The sequence below is a fragment of the Littorina saxatilis genome, linkage group LG17 (assembly GCF_037325665.1).
Source record: "Littorina saxatilis isolate snail1 linkage group LG17, US_GU_Lsax_2.0, whole genome shotgun sequence".
NCBI classification, from domain to species: Eukaryota; Metazoa; Mollusca; class Gastropoda; order Littorinimorpha; family Littorinidae; genus Littorina; species Littorina saxatilis.
Window position 1 is genome coordinate 30,234,895 of NC_090261.1, and position 19,956 is coordinate 30,254,850.

At 38.9% G+C, this 19,956-nt stretch overlaps 3 protein-coding genes across 4 annotated transcripts in view; 2 read left to right on the forward strand and 1 right to left on the reverse strand.

Annotated features, from left to right (window-relative positions):
• Nucleotides 1–19,956, forward strand: part of LOC138952025 (transmembrane protein 179-like) — a 180,955-nt gene that overhangs the window by 23,324 nt on the left and 137,675 nt on the right. The gene's annotated exons all lie outside the window — the stretch shown is intronic.
• On the forward strand, nucleotides 2,745–11,978 carry LOC138952022 (ataxin-3-like). Of its 2 annotated transcripts, none has more exons than XM_070323598.1 (7): nucleotides 2,745–2,802; nucleotides 3,711–3,927; nucleotides 6,617–6,753; nucleotides 7,580–7,734; nucleotides 8,054–8,314; nucleotides 9,029–9,223; nucleotides 9,552–11,978. In XM_070323598.1, the coding sequence occupies exons 2-7, from the start codon at nucleotides 3,808–3,810 to the stop codon at nucleotides 9,614–9,616; spliced, it is 933 nt and encodes a 310-aa protein (XP_070179699.1). In that variant the 5' UTR covers nucleotides 2,745–2,802; nucleotides 3,711–3,807; the 3' UTR covers nucleotides 9,617–11,978. The 2 variants fall into 2 exon arrangements, with proteins under 2 accessions (XP_070179699.1, XP_070179698.1); XM_070323597.1 differs by having other exon boundaries at nucleotides 3,711–3,875.
• Nucleotides 11,711–18,458, reverse strand: LOC138952027 (ribonuclease H2 subunit C-like). Its single transcript, XM_070323602.1, has 4 exons — nucleotides 18,050–18,458; nucleotides 17,613–17,681; nucleotides 15,666–15,829; nucleotides 11,711–15,214 (listed from the first exon to the last, which is right to left on the reverse strand). Exons 1-4 carry the CDS (start codon nucleotides 18,186–18,188, stop codon nucleotides 15,161–15,163), a joined length of 426 nt encoding a protein of 141 aa, XP_070179703.1. The 5' UTR covers nucleotides 18,189–18,458; the 3' UTR covers nucleotides 11,711–15,160.

The window sequence follows — 19,956 nt, forward strand, 5'->3', positions numbered from 1 at the left end:
CTATTTCAGTCACTGACTTCCATTAGATTACTATAGGCCTAGAAAGAAAAAGTTCAATCTTTCTGATTCCCCAGCTGACCCTTTTTACATTTAGTCAAGTTTTGACTAAATGTTTTAACATAGAGGGGGAATCGAGATGAGGGTCATGGTGTATGTATGCATGTGTGTGTGTGTGTGTGTACAGCGATTCAGAGAAAACTAGTGGACCAATCTTTTTGAAACTTTACATGAGAGTTCCTGAGTATGATATCCCCGCACGTTTTTTTTCCTTTTTTTGGATAAATGTCTTTGATGACGTCATATCCGTCTTTTTGTGAAAGTTGAGGCGCCAACGTCACGCTCTCATTTTTCAACCAAATTGGTTGACATTATGATCAAGTAATCTTCGACGAAGCCCGGACTTTGGTATTGCATTTCAGCATGGAGGCTTAAAAGTGAATTAATGAATTTGTTCATTAAAGTTGTCATTAAAATAGATTTTTCGTAAAAAGATTTAAAATTGATTGCATGGTATTCTTCATCAAATTCTAAATCTAAAAATATATACATATATGTCCTGTTTACTCTTAAAATGTTATCACAGTTAACGAAAATAGATTAATTAGTACTACGATTGAAATTTAAGGCAATGAGCGGCACTAGAATGACCAAAATGAAACATGGAAAATACATGGAGTAACTTAGTTTTCTGGGTAGTTATTGAAGTGACTAATATAAAGAAATGAAAAAATGGCAAAAACTAAAGGACATAGATTGCCGTTGCTATGGAAACTGGCATACACAGCGCCATATCGAATTTCTAGGAAACGGTTTTACAGCAACATCATACATCAGAAATACTTAATATTTGGCACACAGATACACAGGACTTTTATCTACAATCATGTAGAACGATATTTTGACAAAAAAACTAGTTGAATTTAAATTAATTTTTGAAATAAAGATTAATGAATATGCAGTTAGAAATTCATTAATCCTTATTACAAAAATTAATGCATGTAGTCTTTATTCAAAATATCATTCTATATGATTGCAGATACAAGCCATGTGTATCATTGTGCCAAATATTATGCATGTCTGATGTATGATGTTGCTGTAAAACCGTTTCCTAGAAATCCAATATGGCGGCTGTTTCCATAGCAACAGCAGTCTGTGTCCATTAGTATTTACAAATCCAAAAACAAAGAGACTGCCAATGTTCCAAAATTCAGAATAAAAAAAACAAGAAAGTTGTTGTTCCAACAACCTACCTTTCTTGTTTTTTGATTCATTAGTATTTACATTTTTTCCATTTATTTGTATAAGTCTCTTCAATAACTACCCAGAAAACTAGGTTATTCCATGTATTTTCCAAGTTTAATTTTACTGCCGCTCATTGCCTTAAGAAATCGATCCATAAATGATTTTCATCTTATTTTGTATCATTTCCTGATTCCAAAAACATAAAGATATGATATGTTGTATTCAAAACAAGCTCAGAAAGTTAAAAAGAATATAGAAAAGCGGGCTTTCCTGCTTAGAGCAATATGCTACCGCGCTATTCTGGCTCGCGGGGATTGACGAAGCTGTATTGTCTTGGTAAAAGATGCAGTGCGTTCAGTTTTATTCCGTGAGTTCGACAGCTTGACTAAATGTAGTAATTTTGCCTTACGCGACCCCACAACTTCTTCTGACCCTTCAATAATAATAAAAAATAAAAATAAAATATTGCAAACAATTTATTTTGTTTTGGTTTTTGTCTTCGTTGTGCCCTGTTATTTCCGCGCGCGCATAGTTACCGTAGTACATAGTGTGCCAAATCAATCTGGGCTGTAAAAATAACAAGTCGCGTAAGGCGAAAATACAATATTTAGTCAAGTAGCTGTCGAACTCACAGAATGAAACTGAACGCAATGTAATTTTTCAGCAAGACCGTATACTCGTAGCATCGTCAGTCCACCGCTCATGGCAAAGGCAGTGAAATTGACAAGAAGAGCGGGGTAGTAGTTGCGCTAAGAAGGATAGCACGCTTTTCTGTACCTCTCTTTGTTTTAACTTTCTGAGCGTGTTTTTAATCCAAACATATCATATCTATATGTTTTTGGAATCAGGAACCGACAAGGAATAAGATGAAAGTGTTTTTAAATTGATTTGGACAATTTAATTTTGATAATAATTTTTATATATTTAATTTTCAGAGCTTGTTTTTAATCCGAATATAACATATTTATATGTTTTTGGAATCAGCAAATGATGGAGAATAAGATAAACGTAAATTTGGATCGTTTTATAAAAAAAATATTTTTTTTTACAATTTTCAGATTTTTAATGACCAAAGTCATTAATTAATTTTTAAGCCACCAAGCTGAAATGCAATACCGAACCCCGGGCTTCGTCGAAGATTACTTGACCAAAATGTCAACCAATTTGGTTGAAAAATGAGGGCGTGACAGTGCCGCCTCAACTTTCACGAAAAGCCGGATATGACGTCATCAAAGACATTTATCAAAAAAATGAAAAAAACGTTCGGGGATTTCATACCCAGGAACTCTCATGTCAAATTTCATAAAGATCGGTCCAGTAGTTTAGTCTGAATCGCTCTACACACACACACACACGCACACACACACGCACACACACACACACGCACATACACCCCCCTCGATGTTAAAATATTTAGTCAAAACTTGACTAAATATATAAAAACACTGCGCAGAACCAGTTGAGTCACCGTGGATGCAAAACGCCGGTAGGAAATATAACTCCAATAACATCGTGTGTTGTTTCCCTTGAACCAACATGGAGGCGATATTTCACGAAAAAGTAAGTTGTACTTCGTTCTTCGTGTATAATCTTGTTTAAATATACTGAAGAAGTAGTTCCAGATCAACCCGGTTGTATGTTGCATTCCTTAGTATTTGTTTGACTTTATTTGGAGACTGTATTCAACTTATCGCTTGTTTTATGGCCGAAGAAACGGAAGACTTCGCGTATTTCGTTGCTCTTTATTTTCGTATTTTGGACGGTTGGTTGCTTACCTTTGTGTTTTATTTCTCTTGTTTCTGTTCTGTATATTTAACTGAAACCCCTTATGTTGTGTGAAAGTAAGTTTTCGTTGGCACGGTTTCTGAAATACTGTTGAGTTGCCATCAGGATTCAGATCTCAGAACTGTGTGCAAATTAGTACTTTCAGTTTCTGAGAAAGTAAATCAGGAAAAGAAATGAGGTATTTTCCTTACGGTCATCAAATAGCCGACACCTACACGATAGTTTCATTTGAGATGCGTCTTTGATTTAAAGAAACTACTGGTGTGAGTCAGAAGTGTGACATATCGATCATGTTTCCAAGGCCAGTTATTTGTGCACATTTTCAAAGAAAAGATTTTATTCTTGTGCATTAAATTTGTAGAGCCTAATACTGTAATAGTTGCATGACCTATAGGAACTACAGCAGCCTTAATCACTACATGTTTAGAACTACTCAGCCATACATGTATGTATGTATCCAAACAGAAAATCAGATTTAAAATACAGAAGCATACACGTACTTGGCCAAAAAATTACTGCGACACATTTCGCACCCTAGTTAATTAAAGCATTATAATTCCTGTGTCACTGTCATTTCATTCAAACTTTCTATGCCAGTTATGGCCGTTCACTTGACTTTCTGGTTTTCCTTCTTTTGAGCTATATATTATTATTAATATATATCTTTATCTTCTCTTTTTCAGCAAGAGGGGTCACTCTGCGCACAGCACTGTCTGAATGCGTTGCTGCAGAATCAAATCTTTACAGCTGTGGACCTGGCTCAGATAGGCCAGAATTTAGATGAACAGGAGAGACAACACATGCTGGAGGGGGGAGTGGAGTCCCGCGAATACCAACACTTTTTGGAGGTCTTGTTTTTTAGTGCACAGTGCAGTTTTGCATAGAAACTTGTCCAATAAGGTACAGCAGCTGTGTGTATTTGCAGTGCTTGGACTAAAAATGTACCACATTACTTTGTTGTGGCACTATGTACATGTACTGTATTTTCCTATATTATATATACGACTTGTGTCTGTGTGTGTGTGTATTCGCCATGCACGGCCAAAGTTCTCGATGGATCTGCTTCAAATTTGGTGTCCATATTCAGATACACCCCGGACAAAATCTGGTCGATGAGATATTTCAATACGTGCTCTCAGCGCGCAGCGCAAACCGATTTTGGTGGTTTTTTTTCGGGATCAACTTCCATAACTCTTCCTTATCTTCTCCATGTTTTTAGCGTTTACCTCCCTTCCTTCGCTACGCTACGCAGTGTCCAGAACGCTTTCCTTGGTACCCGTAATTGTCCTCACTGTAAAAGTGCAAAGGTCGAATCAATTTATAGCCACGCGAAAAATACACTGTCATCTATCTCTATATATTTATACATATAGATATATATAGATGTCGTGCCGAATTCACGGAATTGCCGAATTCGCGAAATCGGCAACATTTTTGCCGAATTCGCGTAACCGGCAAAACGCTGCCCATTACGCGAAATCGGCAGCGTTTTGCCGAGAATGTGTAAAGGCTTCTAAAATGTGCCCATTTCGCAAAAGCAGCAGCCAGTCTGTAACTTTTTATGTCACCAGAACATTGCATTACCATTACTTTACCTCCCTATTATGGTTTTTATGGTCTGTGTTGGTCTGTGTTGAGCATAGCTCCAGAAATGCACGAAAACTACACTTTTTGCCATAACTTGTCATAACTTATCGATTTTTGCATTATTTATCTATTCGAGTATCTAGCTGTCTGAGTGTGATGATATCCCAGGCATTTGATAACTTTAAAATCAAAAGGTGGCTGCTGATTTTGCAAAAAAGGCAGTTTTTAGAAGCCTTTTCGCGTAATCGCTGCAAAACGCTGCCGATTTCGCGTAATAGGCAGCGTTTTGCCGATTACGCGAAATAGGCAAAAATTTTGCCGATTACGCGAATTCGGCAATTCCGTGAATACGGCACGACATATATATATATATATATACGGTTTCTCTGTGTGTGTGTGTGTTTGAGTGTGTCTGTAGAAAACACCTGTGTATTGCACAGTTCTGTTTGTGATCTGGTACCTAGGGCGTCGTCGACAAGTATGGGACTCGACATGATATGATCAGGAATGGCATTATGGCCACTGAATCATGTTCGTGCTGTTCCCATTCCACGAATCTGGGAGGGACCTAAGCTTGACGGGTCCATGGTTCGGACCCGGCGAAGCCGGCGTACAGTGCGCCACTCAAGCCGGGTATTCGGCTCTACTTGCTACCCGGCGAAGCGGCAGATACACCCCGGACAAAATCTGGTCGATGAGATATTTCAATACGTGCTCTCAGCGCAAACCGATTTTTTTTTTTTTTTTCGGGATCTTTTGTTTTCTGTTTGCTTAGAACTAAAAAAAAGATTTCATCTTATGGTTACATTTCGATAAAAAATTATGTCAAATGATGAATGAACCATGGGGAAAAAAATTATACAAAACAAAAATATATGTAACAAAAAGATTTTATTTTTGGGTAGCATCACTCGCGCTTCCAATATTTTTTTTTTCTGTTTGCTGAGAACTAAAAATTTTTTTTATTTTTGGGTAGCGTGACTCACGCTTCCAATATTTTGTTTTCTGTTTGCTCAGAACATGTGCTTTGTCTAAAAATACTGACCTTTCAGCGTTTACCTCCCTTCCTTCGTATGGTGCACGGATATTCCCGGCGTTCTGTTACTATTTTTAGAAGGTCACCGCAGTGTCCAGAACGTAAATTGGACCCGTAAATTATCCTCACTGTAAAAGTGCAAAGGTCGAATCAATTTATAGCCACGCGAAAAATACACTGTCATCTATAGATATAGATATATATATACGGCTTCTGTGTGTGTGTTTGTGTGTGTCTGTAGAAAACACCTGTGTATTGCACAGTTCTGTTTGTGATGTGGTCTGGCGGCTTTTGTGTTTTTAATGTTCTGGCCTTCCTTTGAAAAGCCATATGATAACAGTTTTAAAAGGGCTTAGAGATAAGCTCTAAATGTCTTAATCCTGTGTGAGTGGACTTCGCCTCCAAAGGTGATTGTGGTGTGCCGGCACTCGAATACATTCGGCGTCATCGACATGGATGGGACTCGACATGATATGATCAGGAATGGCATTATGGTCACTGAATCATTTTCGTGCTGTTCCCATTCCATGAATCTGGGAGGGACCTAAGCTTGGCGGGTCCATGGTTCGGTTCATTCAAATGGGGGCGGGTGTGACAGGGAGACTACCGCCACCCTTCACAGCAGACTCTGCAGAGTTGTTCGCTTTAGAAGTTGTGAGATATTTGTAGAGTAGATTTGTGGATTGTAGAGTTCTGTTTGTGATATCGTAAATATTCTGCATCAAATTTGGTGGGCATATTCAGGTAGACCCCGGGCACAAACTGGTGGATAAAAACCGGCGAAGCCGGGTATTCCTCTAGTTATATATATATGCTGTGCAGTGTTAATCTGTTATGTCCCATTGTAAACGGTTTTAAGTGCAACACCAGACAGATACATGTGTCGATCAGTATATAACTTATTTTCCTTTTTCTTCATTTCATATACACATGTGAATTGTTTACATCTGTCCTTCTTGTTTGCAGCAACCTTCCAGCAATTATGATGACAGCGGGTTTTTCTCAATCCAAGTGTTGCAAGAAGCGCTCAGAGTCTGGGGTTTGGAGCTTCTCCCGTTTACTTCACAGAATCCAGCAGCACAGGCAGCCCAGCGAGATCCAACGTGAGCTTTTAATTGGATTTTGTTTAGTATTTCTGACATGTTAAATTGTAACAACATAGACCATTATTATTTTTAAATGAATTTATTCTTTTCTTATGAGTCTTCACTCTTGACAAAGCAACCCTGAATAACATTAACAGAACAGTTAGCAGCAAGAAAACATCAGGCGTTTTGGAACAAATTAACATATAGACACAGACACCACCCACATCCGTAAGCATACCAAATTACCTGCAAATCTTCCAACTAATACATATTTGCGTCCTGTAATTTAGAAACATGCTCTGCCATACATATGACTTGCAACATGGAACATGGGATCTGCCACAAGCAGCATATATAATATATAATTCACAGAGCTATGAAAATGTTAGAAATTAAAAGACAGTTGTGATTTATTTTGCACAGACACTGATTTGAGAAAAAAAAAGAATGCAGTTATTAGATTAATGCATAGTTTTAAAAAAAAAGTTAAGTTTTTTTTAAATATTTTTTTATCAATCAATAAATACGTGATAACAAGCATGGTATCTATGGCACGTTATATGTCAAAGCAGCATCCCCCTGATATGGCCCTTCGTGGTCGGCTGGGTGTTAAGCAAACAAACAAACAAATGGTATCTATGTGTATGCTGTTTGTACACAGACTCTGTCATTTACATGTGGTGCAGAAAAAAACCCACCTGTAAATGTAATCACTCTTACTCATTATGTTGGATTTTACATTATACAAAAGGACAACAAGTAGATTCCTGCATAGTTGATAGTTAATCCCGTATGTCCTTTCTATACCTCCTCTGTTTATGTCTACTTGAATTGCCGACAGGTCACAGAAGGCATACATATGCAACTTCCGTCAGCACTGGTTTTGTGTCCGCAAGCTGGGACACCAGTGGTTCAACCTCAACAGTCTCTTGACAGGCCCCGAGCTTATCTCCGACACCTACCTCTCTTTGTTCCTCACACAACTTCAGCAAGAAGGTAAGTGCACAGTTGTATGACAAGAGTAATTTGTTCTTATTCTTTTTTACCCCCCTCTAATTTGGGTTTGCCGCTTTGGTTTTGTATCAGTGATCTGTTGTATATTTCGTGTGTTAAAGCAGAAAAATCATCCACATAAATATGTGGAATGGCATAACTAATTCGCTGAACTCGTTACGAATTCAAAAGGAAAATTATGGATGTGAAAGGGCATTTTCACACAACAGACCCTGTCTTCAAAAGTTCTGGTGGAAAGTGCAAATATGGTTGATGTCCTTTTGTTCATTCAGTTTTGTGTATTTCTCGTCTTCCATTTCAGGATACTCATTATTTATCGTGATGGGCGAGTTAGCAGAATCGGAAGCAGATCAGCTGCTACGCATCATACCTGCTGTACAGCCAATCAAACCCTCCCTCATCACAGCAGAGGGGCAGAACCCAGAGAGGGAGGAGGCTGGGGGAGCGAGGCGAGAAGACGACAGCGAAGATCAGTATCTTCAGAGGGCTCTGGCAGAGAGTCGACAGCTGGTGGAGGAAGATGACGTAGCATTGCAGCAAGCGCTAAGAGACAGCATGGAAGGTGAGGGAGAGAGAAGAGAGACAGAGACAGAGAGGGTGGAGAGAGACAGAGAGAAGGGGAAAAGACAGAGAGAGAAGTGGGGTGAGAGAGAGGCAAAGGGAAGGGGGAGAAAAGGTAGGGACGAGAGAGAGAGACAGACAGATAGGCAAACGCAGAGAGAGGTTACTGTGCTAACATATTATATAAAGCAAGTCGAGGCTGCTGCAACCTGTCATCACAGTTCATGTTTGTACTGAAAATAAGCATATGCGCTAGGTGTCCCCAACTTCTATCCACTCCGTTACTTGGAAATGCATTCTTTTTTGTTGTTTTTAGTTGACACAAATTAGAAAGTGAGGAAAATACAAGATCTTCAGCACCTTACATAGAACTTGACAATCTCTAAGAATGTTGCAACAAAACAAACTAAAAAAATAGACGTTATAGCATTTAAGAATTTGTTTGATATTGTACTTGATTTTGTGTGACATTCTGTAATGCGAGGTGGAGATGTAATTTTGCCACACATTTATCAAGTAAGCTCATCCATTCTTTGCAGTCTTGATCAAAGCGTGTATGGATGTTATCTTGCAGGTGAAGACAAGTGCTTGTTATTTTTGTAGAATTATGAGAATTGTTGGTATCCTCCTTTGTATGCAAGTAGGTGAAGCGAGCACACATTTCAAACAACTGTATTTCAAGAAATGTATCTTTTTGTCTCTTTTATTATCCAAGGCTACATAGTGGATTCCATATCTAAAGGAGATAAGGCAATAGGTAACAGCAGTCAGTCAGCTTCTGTGTCGGCCTGTCAATCCAATGAACCTTCTGCAGAGGAGCTGAGAATAAAACGCCTAGCGTTCCTTGAAGGCAAGGGGAGTAATCCAGCAACCAGGAGCGAAGGGAAACAACCTTCATCTACCCCAGCAGGTTTGTTTTTTCTCTCCCTTTTATTTCTTGTGATTTTATTCAGAGATTGAGGATATTGATACATGACCATGTGTATGTATGTTCAAAAAAATTTGGGAAACATTGATGAAATCAAGAGAGCAAAACTAGATTTTTACATTATAATTTTGCACAGACACTGACTGTGTTTATCTATGGAAGCATATTTTTTTCTTAAAATGCTTCCACAGATAAAAAAACCCAAAAAAACCCAAGTCAGTTATGTGTGTGTGTGTGTGGTTTGAACTGTGATACAACAAAGCCACAGAAGCATCAAGCACTTACATTTTATTTGTTTGTTTGTTTGCAGAAGGCACAAATGAAGATGCTCTACTCCAAGACGCCCTGAACTTGTCAATGGCACAACCCAAATGATGTGAATTCTGGTGCAACTGCTGCGTACATGTCAACATGGAATAAACTCTGTCTTACTGTTATGCAATCCTTGTCTATGTATCGCCAGCAACACTGTATGCAACTTCTTGGTGCGCATCTTTTTCACATGGCGCGGTGCGAAGTGCATCACACAAACGTATCTGAAAAATGTGCCCTTCATAATGGTAGGTTGACTAATTGCAAGTGTGTGTTGCTTCGAATTCCACCGTAAAGGGACAGCAGCGACTGGCAAGATGCATGGGAAAGAATTTACTTTGGTGGAATCCCCGTTTTAAAACTGCTCTTAAATGGGGTGACATGGAGGTTAAGTGACACTATCAGCCTATGGACAGGGAGGGGGTTTGCCGAAAAAAGGGGGAAGTCTTAAATTGGGAAAGGGACCGGTGTACCAGACTTTCTGACGGCTCAACTTCAGAAGTATTGGAGTCCTTGCACAAACTTATAAAGGGCCAAGTTCTTTCGGACTGGCTAGAGCAAAGTTCTCAGCCCATTTATCAGATTTAGATGTGTTTACTTTTAGCAGTGGATGAGCGTGTTTGTGCGCAGGCAAAATATAAAGACAACATATTTTCTTTTCATAACTCGCAGGAAAGAAATGTATAATCCTAAACGGTCACAGGGATCAATTCCTACACTCAGATAAAGAACTTTTAACTAAAGGTGTTTTACTTACAGAATTCACAGTTGCAAGTGTATTGTCGCGTGTAATTTAAACGTGTGGGTTGGAAAAACAATAACATTATAAATCATTAATTGTGCAGAACTAAGTAGTTTGAAAGTGAAGAATGGCCAGACATTGTGATTATGAATTGATCAAGGAACTAGCCATGTTACTTAGGAAAGTGGTGAAGTTGGGGAGTTACATTAGGTTAGCTATAGCTTATATTGTGCACAAGAAAACGTGGTATATTGTTAAACTTTGTTGTTGACAAAATATTGTAATGTCATAGACTAAAAAAAGGTGCTACTGAATTGGCAATACATTAGCATGAAGTTCTGCACTGAAAACATTATCACAAGCATCCAAAATTAGAAGATAAGCTTATAATTATGTTCATTAAACTTTTTAGTACTCACATTGTTTAGATCCTATAGAGTATGTGTAAATAGCTCAAAATCTTAACTAACTTTTTACTTGATAAGTTGATGACAGTTTTTAGAATGTACAAAACGTGAGAGAATTTCTAGGGTTTCCCATAGGCTGTCTCATATACAGCAACAGTGTTTGCAGAATATACTTTGCTCTTTGTCATCACCACATTTTGCAGATAACTGTTTGGATGCTGTAGCTGTAGAAGTACAGTGGTACCTGTGATGAAAGGACAGTGCAGGTAAGAGGTCAGAAGCAGACACTGTTCTCTGCATTTCTTTGGTGTCACACTTTTTTCCCTTGAAGCTGAGAAATGTTAAGTCATCACAATTCTGAAACATCCTGCTTTGTTGTAAATGTTGTCATATTTTTGGCTTTGTTAGCCATAATCAAAGAAATATGGTAGATTTCTTCTGTAGTTTTTCAGGTTACAGATCAAACAGAATAATGATGCAAGTATTATGAGTCAGTGATTTTGTTCATACTACAGGCGTATTGTTTTATTTTGCTGCAGCATACCAGGAGATTGTAAATGTAAGCCCAGATCATAAAGAAACTATCAGGTCACACTTTTTGTTGTTGTAGAAGCTAGATATTCGTCTAGTATTATGGAAAAAGTTGCAATCAAACAGGAAATTATTTAATATTGTTACATTGTACATGTATTGAATATGTGAAACATTCTAGTACGTGTAACTGTTATAAAAAATAAAATAAAACAGAATCACTGAGTTACCTGTGGTATTTTCAGATTTGAAAAGGCTCTCTTGAACTTGAAGGCTACCAAAGGACCTGTTTTATCAACAACAAATTTTGCCTCTACAGATAGCATGGTTCTTTAATAAGTAATTGTACGCCAGAATATGTATCAGTGTGCACTGAATGTAGAGCCAAATAGTTTGTTTGATTTAGGTGAATGCTTTGAGCTGATACTAGGAAAGCTCTGGATGTATGATAATTTTGATTTTTAACAAGTGGAAAGAAAAGTTGTTGGTTGTTAATGTGTTATTTGTATTGTAAGATGTATTTCCCAGTTACAATTAAAGCATGCAACAACAAAAACGCGCCTAAAAAACAACAACAAATACTTGTTCAAGAAGAATATTGAGGACTGGATTACAAACTTCGTGAAGTGCATGTGAATGTTGGATTGACCATTTTCTGTAGCATGTGTTTACACTTAAAAAAAGCATAATGAAAAGAGATGACCATGTTACTTGCCTGCAACCTTCATTAAAACTATTGCTTTCAGTAATATTGTTTATAGCCTTTACTTTACTGTTAATGTTATGCTCTACACAAAGGTTGCTGTTCTGTTTTGTGGTCACACGTACTTTCATTTACATAATGTCTTAGCATAAACAGCAGTAACCAATCAAGACACTCTTATTGTTTCAGACAATAAATTCAAACAAATGATTTTACTGTAAACAGCCACAACCTCCTATTACTATTGAGCCACATTCTTGTAACACTCACAGACGCATGTACAAGTACATTCAACAGAACACACAATACATCAACTCATCAAGTTCATCAGTAAAAAAAAACACTTCAGTAGTCAGTACCTCTTTCTTCCTTGAACATTTTGATTGCAGGTAAAAATCATAAATGCTACATCATACATGCAAATGCCTGACAACATTTCTCAGAAAGTTTATACTTATGGGTGGGAGCCCAAAATGTTGCCAGGACTGAACATTTTGGAAGGCCGGGATCCAGGGGCTGCTAAGGCTCCGGCGGGGTGCAGGGGCAGCGCCCCCCAACCGAAAATGCATTTTAGGGAGGGTTTAGGCGGCCTCTCCCGACTTGTAAATTTTAGAACAAACAAGCTTTTTGGAGATGCATAATATATACATCTTGTAAACTTGAAGGTTTTTGTAACTGACCAGCTGAAAATTAATTTTAGCATTTCATGAGGGGGCTATTTGAGCCTCAAATAATTGTTGAACCATAGCTTGAACCAAATGAGAAACAAGTTTCAAGTTAGTTTGTTTCAATTCAACATCTTCAAAAGGGCTAACTGCTCAGGTTATAAAAGAAGGTTTAGACAAAAACAGAAACCACCAGAATTATATCCCTTGCTTCCTCCGAAAGCGGCGTATGGCTGCCTAAATGGCGGGGTAAAAACAGTCATACACGTAAAAGCTGTGGGAGTTTCAGCCCATGAACGAACAAACAATATCCCTTGCTAATGCTATACAGTCTTCTGATGCTGCTTTTCAATTCATCATTTCAGGAGTTATATTCTAAAATTATTGTTGAATCATAGCTTGAATTAAAAGAGAAATATGTTTAAATTAAGCGTGTTTCACTTGCAAACTTTCTAAAGGACTCAATGTATCAGAATGTAAATACCACTCGTTCACAGATAGGAATACCATTTTTGTTCTACCACACCACTTAAGGTCTCTGAATCCCTGCAAGTGGGGTATATAAAGTTGTGGTTGAGCAGAACACCCCCCAGGGGCCCGGGTAGCTCAGGTGGTAGAGCACTGGACTTGTGATCGAAAGGTCGCTGGTTCGAAGCCGGGACGGACACAGGTCAACCTTATGTGCAGACCCAGAGACGGTATCCATCTCCCACCCCCGTGTCACCACAGTGGCACGTAAAAGACCTCGGTCATTCTGCCATAAGTGCAGATGGCTGATACCACCTAAACACGCATACACTTGTGTATCTCATCTAAAGTCGGGTTGAAACCCGGGAACATGCGCACGATAAAGATCCCAGGGTCACAGCAAAAGCCTCAGGCCTTGGAAACACGAATACATGCATGCAAAAATATGAAGCCCGGGTGTCCGTTCGGCCAACAGCCAATAAAGTAACCATTTCAGCACTGACCCAAGACGACCCAACCCGGTCCCTAGCCCATTTCAGTACTCCTCTAGCAGCCGGCAGCCAGCTGTCTACATCACTCTCACACAATTTCTGAAATATCTTTTAATAGAAGGCCTTATCGAGCAAGTTATCCGACGGGAAGATGCATATCACAGTTTTCTGCAATAGCGCTTTCCTTAAACGTTGTTTTGGGTATCTTAGAAAACAATAATCGACCCCGAAAACTTTCGAATCAAAGCTGTTCGTAGCAGACGGACTTTTGATCGGCTGTGGTCTTACACTTTCACAGATATCTTTCAATAAAATTCCTTATTCGACAAGTTGTCGGGCAGACAGCCGTACCTCATATTTGTTTCCACTACCACACTCATAAATTTGCTTTGTAGTGTATTAGTGAAGGACAATCGATCCGAAAATGTTCGAACCGAGAGAGGAAAAATGGCGGCCGGCCGGACATGTGCTAAAGGTCCGACCACTAGCAGACGGATCTCTTCGGTCGAGACTCACACACTTTCACAAATATTATGGTTATTCAAAAAGTTGTCGGACAGACAGTTGTATGTCACGGTTACCTACACATGCGCTCAGCTGTCATTGTTAATTTGCTTCGGATTAAAGAACTATGGACCAGAAAAGTTTTGAATCGAAGGATGTTTCGCTCTGGCCGGCGTAACAGTCGCGCATGCGCATTGAGCCCCCAGTCACATGAAAATGAGTAATTAATGCGTGAGAATTACTAATTTTTAGTTTTGGCACAAGTAAGCCGTCAGGAAGCGAGCCAAAACTGAAAATTAGACATTAACACTTGAAAATTAGTTATTAACACGTGAAAATTAGTAATTTTCACGGGTTAATTACTCATTTTTAGTTTTGGCGCTAGTAAGCCCTCATAACATTTGCCAGGATGACATGACATAGCTGCTCCCTACATGTCACTCAATTTGGTAATGGTGAAAGGTAGTTGACCTTCTGTACACAGAACGGAGTGTAAACAACAACTGCCAGGGATTAACACACAAAAAAGGTAAAAAGAGAAATTCAAGTTTTACGCCCTCACGGCAAAGCCAGTAGGGGCATGTTCCTGGGTTTTAACACGACTTTAGATGAGATACACAGGTGTATGCGTGTTTAGGTGTTATCAGCCACCTGCACTTATGGCAGAATGACCGAGGTCTTTTACGTGCCACTGTGATGACACGTGGGAGGGAGATGGATACCGTCTCTGGGTCTGCACATAAGGTTGACCTGTGTCCATCCCAGCCCGGATTCGAACCAGCGACCTTTTGATCACAAGTCTAGTGCTCTACCACCTGAGCTACCCGTGCCCCTCTAAGGTAAAAAAAAAAAAAAAAAAAAAAATTCTTCCTGGGACGGAAATCCGTCAGGGACGGAAGAAATCCCACCCCTGAATTTATTACTAAGTCATTTTTCGCACCGGAGTTTAACTTCAAACAACTGTTGTGCAGCTCTTGCTCTCACATACATTGTATCCTTTTGCACAGACATATTAATGAATACTCATGCACACTCAAATTACACACATCCATCCATTATCTTTGTGCCATTCCTGGTTCAAGTTGTGCAGCTTGTCTCATTTTCCTGTGACGCTCTTTTGACTGCTCTCCTCATCAACAGGCCGATGGAGCTGCACATGTACACAATCTTTCACATAAATTATTATTGTACAAAGAATCAGCATTGTATCTAAAATCTAACTCAACTGTATGGTCCTTGAATGCTTTTGTTTTCTCTCTCCAGTAAATATAATGATTTGAGGTGAAAAACTAGAAACCTAAAACATGCTAATGGTAATACTTGTGTCAATAGTTTCACTTTCAGCAACAGAACTTGCGACAACTTTCAATTTTGTACATGCTGCTGATTCAGTAAAAAAAAGGATGTGAATGAAACATATGAAACATACTAAAAGTAATGCAATGATGTCTTTCTCAAGAGCAGGATTTTGTTGTTGTTGTGCCATTTCAGTATCTGTTGCATTCAGAGAAATATTTCTTATCATTATCGATAAACATACCATAAAAACTTCCGCAACACAAGTCCAATAAAAAAGGCAGGTATGCATCAGCAACACTCACCGCTTTTGCAATGTCAATCCACTGCAAAGCCTTCATGAGTTTGTCATCTCCGCTGGGTGGCTTGTCGAGATTCCATGCGGTGAAGGACGAGAAGCGCTGGTCAACCCGCAACGAACGATCCTGGTCCTCTGTTATTGCTGACCCTTGTTCACGAATGACTAGCCCTGAAATTTTTACTTTATTTTATATAATTTTATCTAGAAAAAAACTCAAAAGGGTGCTACTTTCTTTTTTAACAACAGCAAAAAAATGCTTTGTGAATGACAGATAACCAGAATATGAAATAAAATGGTAACGCAGCCCTTGGGTGGAAGCAAATTTTACTTATGCTAACAATTAAATCTTAGTCCTTATACTCAGTATTTTATAACTTCTAGCACAAGTGAATGAATACTACAAGTTCACATCACTGTTCATTGGCTCTATCGACGCCCATTTTTTTCCGCTTGCTTCTCTTTATAGTTTAGGCCTAAAAAAGAAAAGGTGTGGTTACGGTAACGAGACCTACCCTATTTTTAGGGGCCGACCCTATAACTTTTTATTACATTTGTCAACAGAAAAAGAAATGAAAACAAGAAAACGAGTGCAGAAAACGCAATGAAAGCAAAAGCGCTCGAGTCGTCATGCAGACGACAGACGATGCAAGGGAAATAACTCCTTCTACTAAAAAGGCCCAACAGACGCTTGCCATGACAAAAATGGCGGCATCTTCTTCGGTTGCGAGTGCTACACGCTTGGTTGCTCTGCTAATGGCAAAATGCGACCACCAAAATGAAAAAATAGAATTAAAAAGTTAAAAAAAAAAAAAGTGATTGCCAACCTTCCTACCCTATATTTTGGGGGCTATGTTACCTTAACCACACCTATTTTTATTTTTTTTGCCTTATATAATAAACCGTCTATAGATCGTTGTCCTCCCGAACAAATTCCATTGTATGTCATACAGTGAGATAAAGAAAACAGTACACAAATTTGAACGGAGAGACTCGGAAACTCGAGTCGATTCAATACTGATCACCACGGTCGAGAACTCAAGTGTAAAATTTGAAGTTAAAATCTACCCTACCTACTGTGCAACATAATACTCGCTTTTCCTAACATTGGTGGTCACAGGTTCAATCCTTTTCAACCGCAATTATTTAAAAAAAAATAAAATAAAATTGTGAACTCGTAATTCTTGCATTTTATTCATTCCAAACGTTTTGGATGATGTTATGAATCGAAACAATCAAAAAGTTGCATAATTATTAAGTACTTCAACTTCAAGCGGACAATTTCCCCAGAATTACCCATTCTACTTTTGTTTCAGTAACATCGGCTTTTGTGAAAATTTAATACATTTAAATGATGAGATCAAGAAAACGTACAAAACACAAATACGAACGGGGAAACTTGAAAACCGACGAGTCGATAAATGCTCGACTCGAGAACCCGGGCACGTGTAAGGTATGTTTGCAGTTCAAGTTTTAATTTTCACGCCATTGTATCGTGTGCCTGGTTGGCAAGGTGGTAGTACATTTAATTGCCTCTAGTGCCGGCGGTCTTGAGTTCGAGTCCCGTAAATGTCAAGACTTTTGTAACACTTTTTTTTCTCAATTTTTCTACTTCTTTTCTGAACTCTTTATTCTTGTATTTTAATCTTTTTGAATTATTCCAAAGGTTTTGAGTCGTGTATTGAAAATCGAATATAGTGCGTAAGTCGAAGTGCCCTTGAACAGCTTTCCAAGAAACCCGTATTCTATTTGGGATACCATCCAGGTTTCCCAATTGCTTCGTTTCCGGCCGATTTATGTGGAGCACGTGATGCGCACAAAAAATATTGGCGGTCTAGAAGTGTCGTCTGCGCAATGACCGCGGCGGCTTTCTTGACCGCCAAGGACGACCACGCACGTTGTTAGACGTCATTCGTTAGACCTCAATACAATGGACGTCTGCTTCTAGTTATACCTGTATAACCTCCTGGCAGTACAACTTCCTGTCCATTCAGAAGTCGCCCTCGGAATGCAGCTGTTAGACCTGCAAGAAGACATGGATTGTGGAACTGGAAGTGGAAGAACGTTGACATTGACAGACACGTTTATAAATTAAAACATCTCTGTTTATCCATCACCCTTACGTACTTAGTTACCAATAGTAGGCCTATACTACTCTACTAACAGTAACAATGTTACAAAGGACACAACAACTTGAACAAGGAAAACGGCTGCTCGCACAACTAACATTGTACCAGTGCACACAGCTGAGCAGTTTCGATCTCTTTGAACCAGTCATAGCTAGCTCTCTGTACCAGTGTTTCATTTACTGTATAAACTTCGAAATGGAATGCATGAACTGGATTCTACTGGCAGTACTGCAAAGTGCGAGAAGAACTAAACCTAACTTACCGTCATTTTCTTTCCTAACAGAAGTGTCGAAATATCTCGTAACATTTGCATCTCCATCTTTGCTGATCGTGCATGGAAGGAAGTTGCATTTGACTTCTGGTGCCGTCTCGTATGACGAAGGATCGATTGTAAGCGCCATGTTCCCGCGATGATACGTATGTCCTTCACCTTTCCATTTTCATCCAATGAAAATGTTGTGTTTAGGACAACTCCATTTCCGGTTCCGGTGACTTTGGGAGACATCATGAAGAAGTTTCGCTACGGGGATCCCCTTAAAGTATCACTTTTTAGAAAGTATTCACAATTTATCTACCTCTTCGTTGCATGGAATTTCTTCGGTGTGGTAATATGGAAGTCTATGAACGCAAACAAAAAGAAGGAGGACTCTTCGTGGGACGAAAAGACTTCAAGTAAGTGCAGTCGTCTTTGTGTCGTCTGCTATTGTTTTTGTCTGGCTGGGGCAAAACCGAACCTATGGGTTTACTTACCAGAGTAGTTTAACCAAAGATCTACTGCAATCAGTATCGCATAGGGTGTATACAAACAGCAAAAGGACCTTATTTTCTTATATATGGAGGTCTCCCTATTGACGTCATCACTTCGTGCGCACCGGGGCTTGGAGGGCAAGAAGCCACCGCGCCGCTTAGCGAAAACATGGAAGCGTGGTGCCGATCGCGAAGTTTCGCTGCGGCGATTCCGTATTTGCGTCGACGATTTGGCTAAATTTCATTCAAGATGGTGAATACTTGTTGCATAATCGGTTGCACAAGCCGAAGCAACAAGGAACATGCTCTTGCATTTTTCACAATTCCGAAAGTCGACGCTGGAGGAAGACACCGAGATTTACTGGAGAAAAGAAGGAGAGCGTGGCTGAAAAAAATCAACAGGAAAAACATAAACATAACTTCTGTGGATGCCAAACCAGAAAAACAGTATTAATTTTACTTATGTATCTATATGATTTGTGCTGGCAGGAATGTGTGTAGTTACTTTTTTGTTTTTGCTTTCTGACTGAAGTGTGTATTATTGAAAACATTTTCAAGGGCTCAACACTGTTCCTTATTTGATCTAGAGATATGATGCTTAGTATGTGGGTGCATGTACAGTTCTTTTCTTTTTACACTTTGACAGTATTGATGTGTGAACAGTTATTGTTCATTGATTCCAAACCTCAACAGCAGTATTAATTTTGCTAATGATTGAAACACCGATTCACTCGCTTTTTGACTGAAATGTGCAGTTTGAAACAAGATTCAACACTGCTTATGTTAATGCCATAGCTTTTTGACTCAAGTGTGTGCCTTAATCAATGCTGGTTAGCATGTCTGTATAGTTTATTGACAAGTGTGTGATTTAAAACAGAAACAAAACTGTTTATGTGGATGCCAAACCTGAAACACAGTATTGATTTGACTTGTGTACAGTATATGTATGACTTGTGCTGGCTGGCATGAGTGTAGTTCCTTTTTTTTGCTTCCTGGCTCAAGTGTGTATAATTCAAAGCATTTTCAAGACTCAACACTATTCCTTATTTGATTTTGAGATCTGATGCCAAGTGTGTGTGTGTACAGTTCTTTTCTTTTTTTCTCACTTTTTTGTCAGTTTTTATATGTAAACAGTTACCGTTCATTGATTGGAAACACTAATTCACTCATTGTCAGACATGTGATTTTTGACTGAAGTGTGCAATTTGAAACAGATTCAACACTGCATATGTTGATGCCATAGCTTTTTGACTGAAGTGTGCAATTTGAAACAGATTCAACACTGCTTATGTTGATGCCATAGCTTTTTGACTCCAAGTGTGTGCCTTAATCAGTGCTGGTTAGCATGTCTGTACAGTTTATGCTTTTTTTTATTTTATTGAAGCATGTGATTTTAGTAAGAACTAATAAATACATTGTTGT

Bases quoted from the DNA above. Each gene is read 5' to 3' on its own strand.
- LOC138952022 (XM_070323597.1), top strand. From the start codon at position 2,779: ATGGAGGCGATATTTCACGAAAAA. The intron at 6,754-7,579 runs GTGAGCTTTTAA...AATTGCCGACAG, and splicing joins GCAGCCCAGCGAGATCCAAC to GTCACAGAAGGCATACATAT. The intron at 9,224-9,551 runs GTTTGTTTTTTC...GTTTGTTTGCAG, and splicing joins ACCTTCATCTACCCCAGCAG to AAGGCACAAATGAAGATGCT.
- LOC138952027 (XM_070323602.1), bottom strand. From the start codon at position 18,188: ATGGCGCTTACAATCGATCCTTCGTCATACGAGACGGCACCAGAAGTC. The intron at 15,830-17,612 runs GTATAACTAGAA...TAAAAATTTCAG, and splicing joins ACTGCCAGGAGGTTATACAG to GGCTAGTCATTCGTGAACAA. The intron at 15,215-15,665 runs GTGAGTGTTGCT...GTACATGTGCAG, and splicing joins GGATTGACATTGCAAAAGCG to CTCCATCGGCCTGTTGATGA.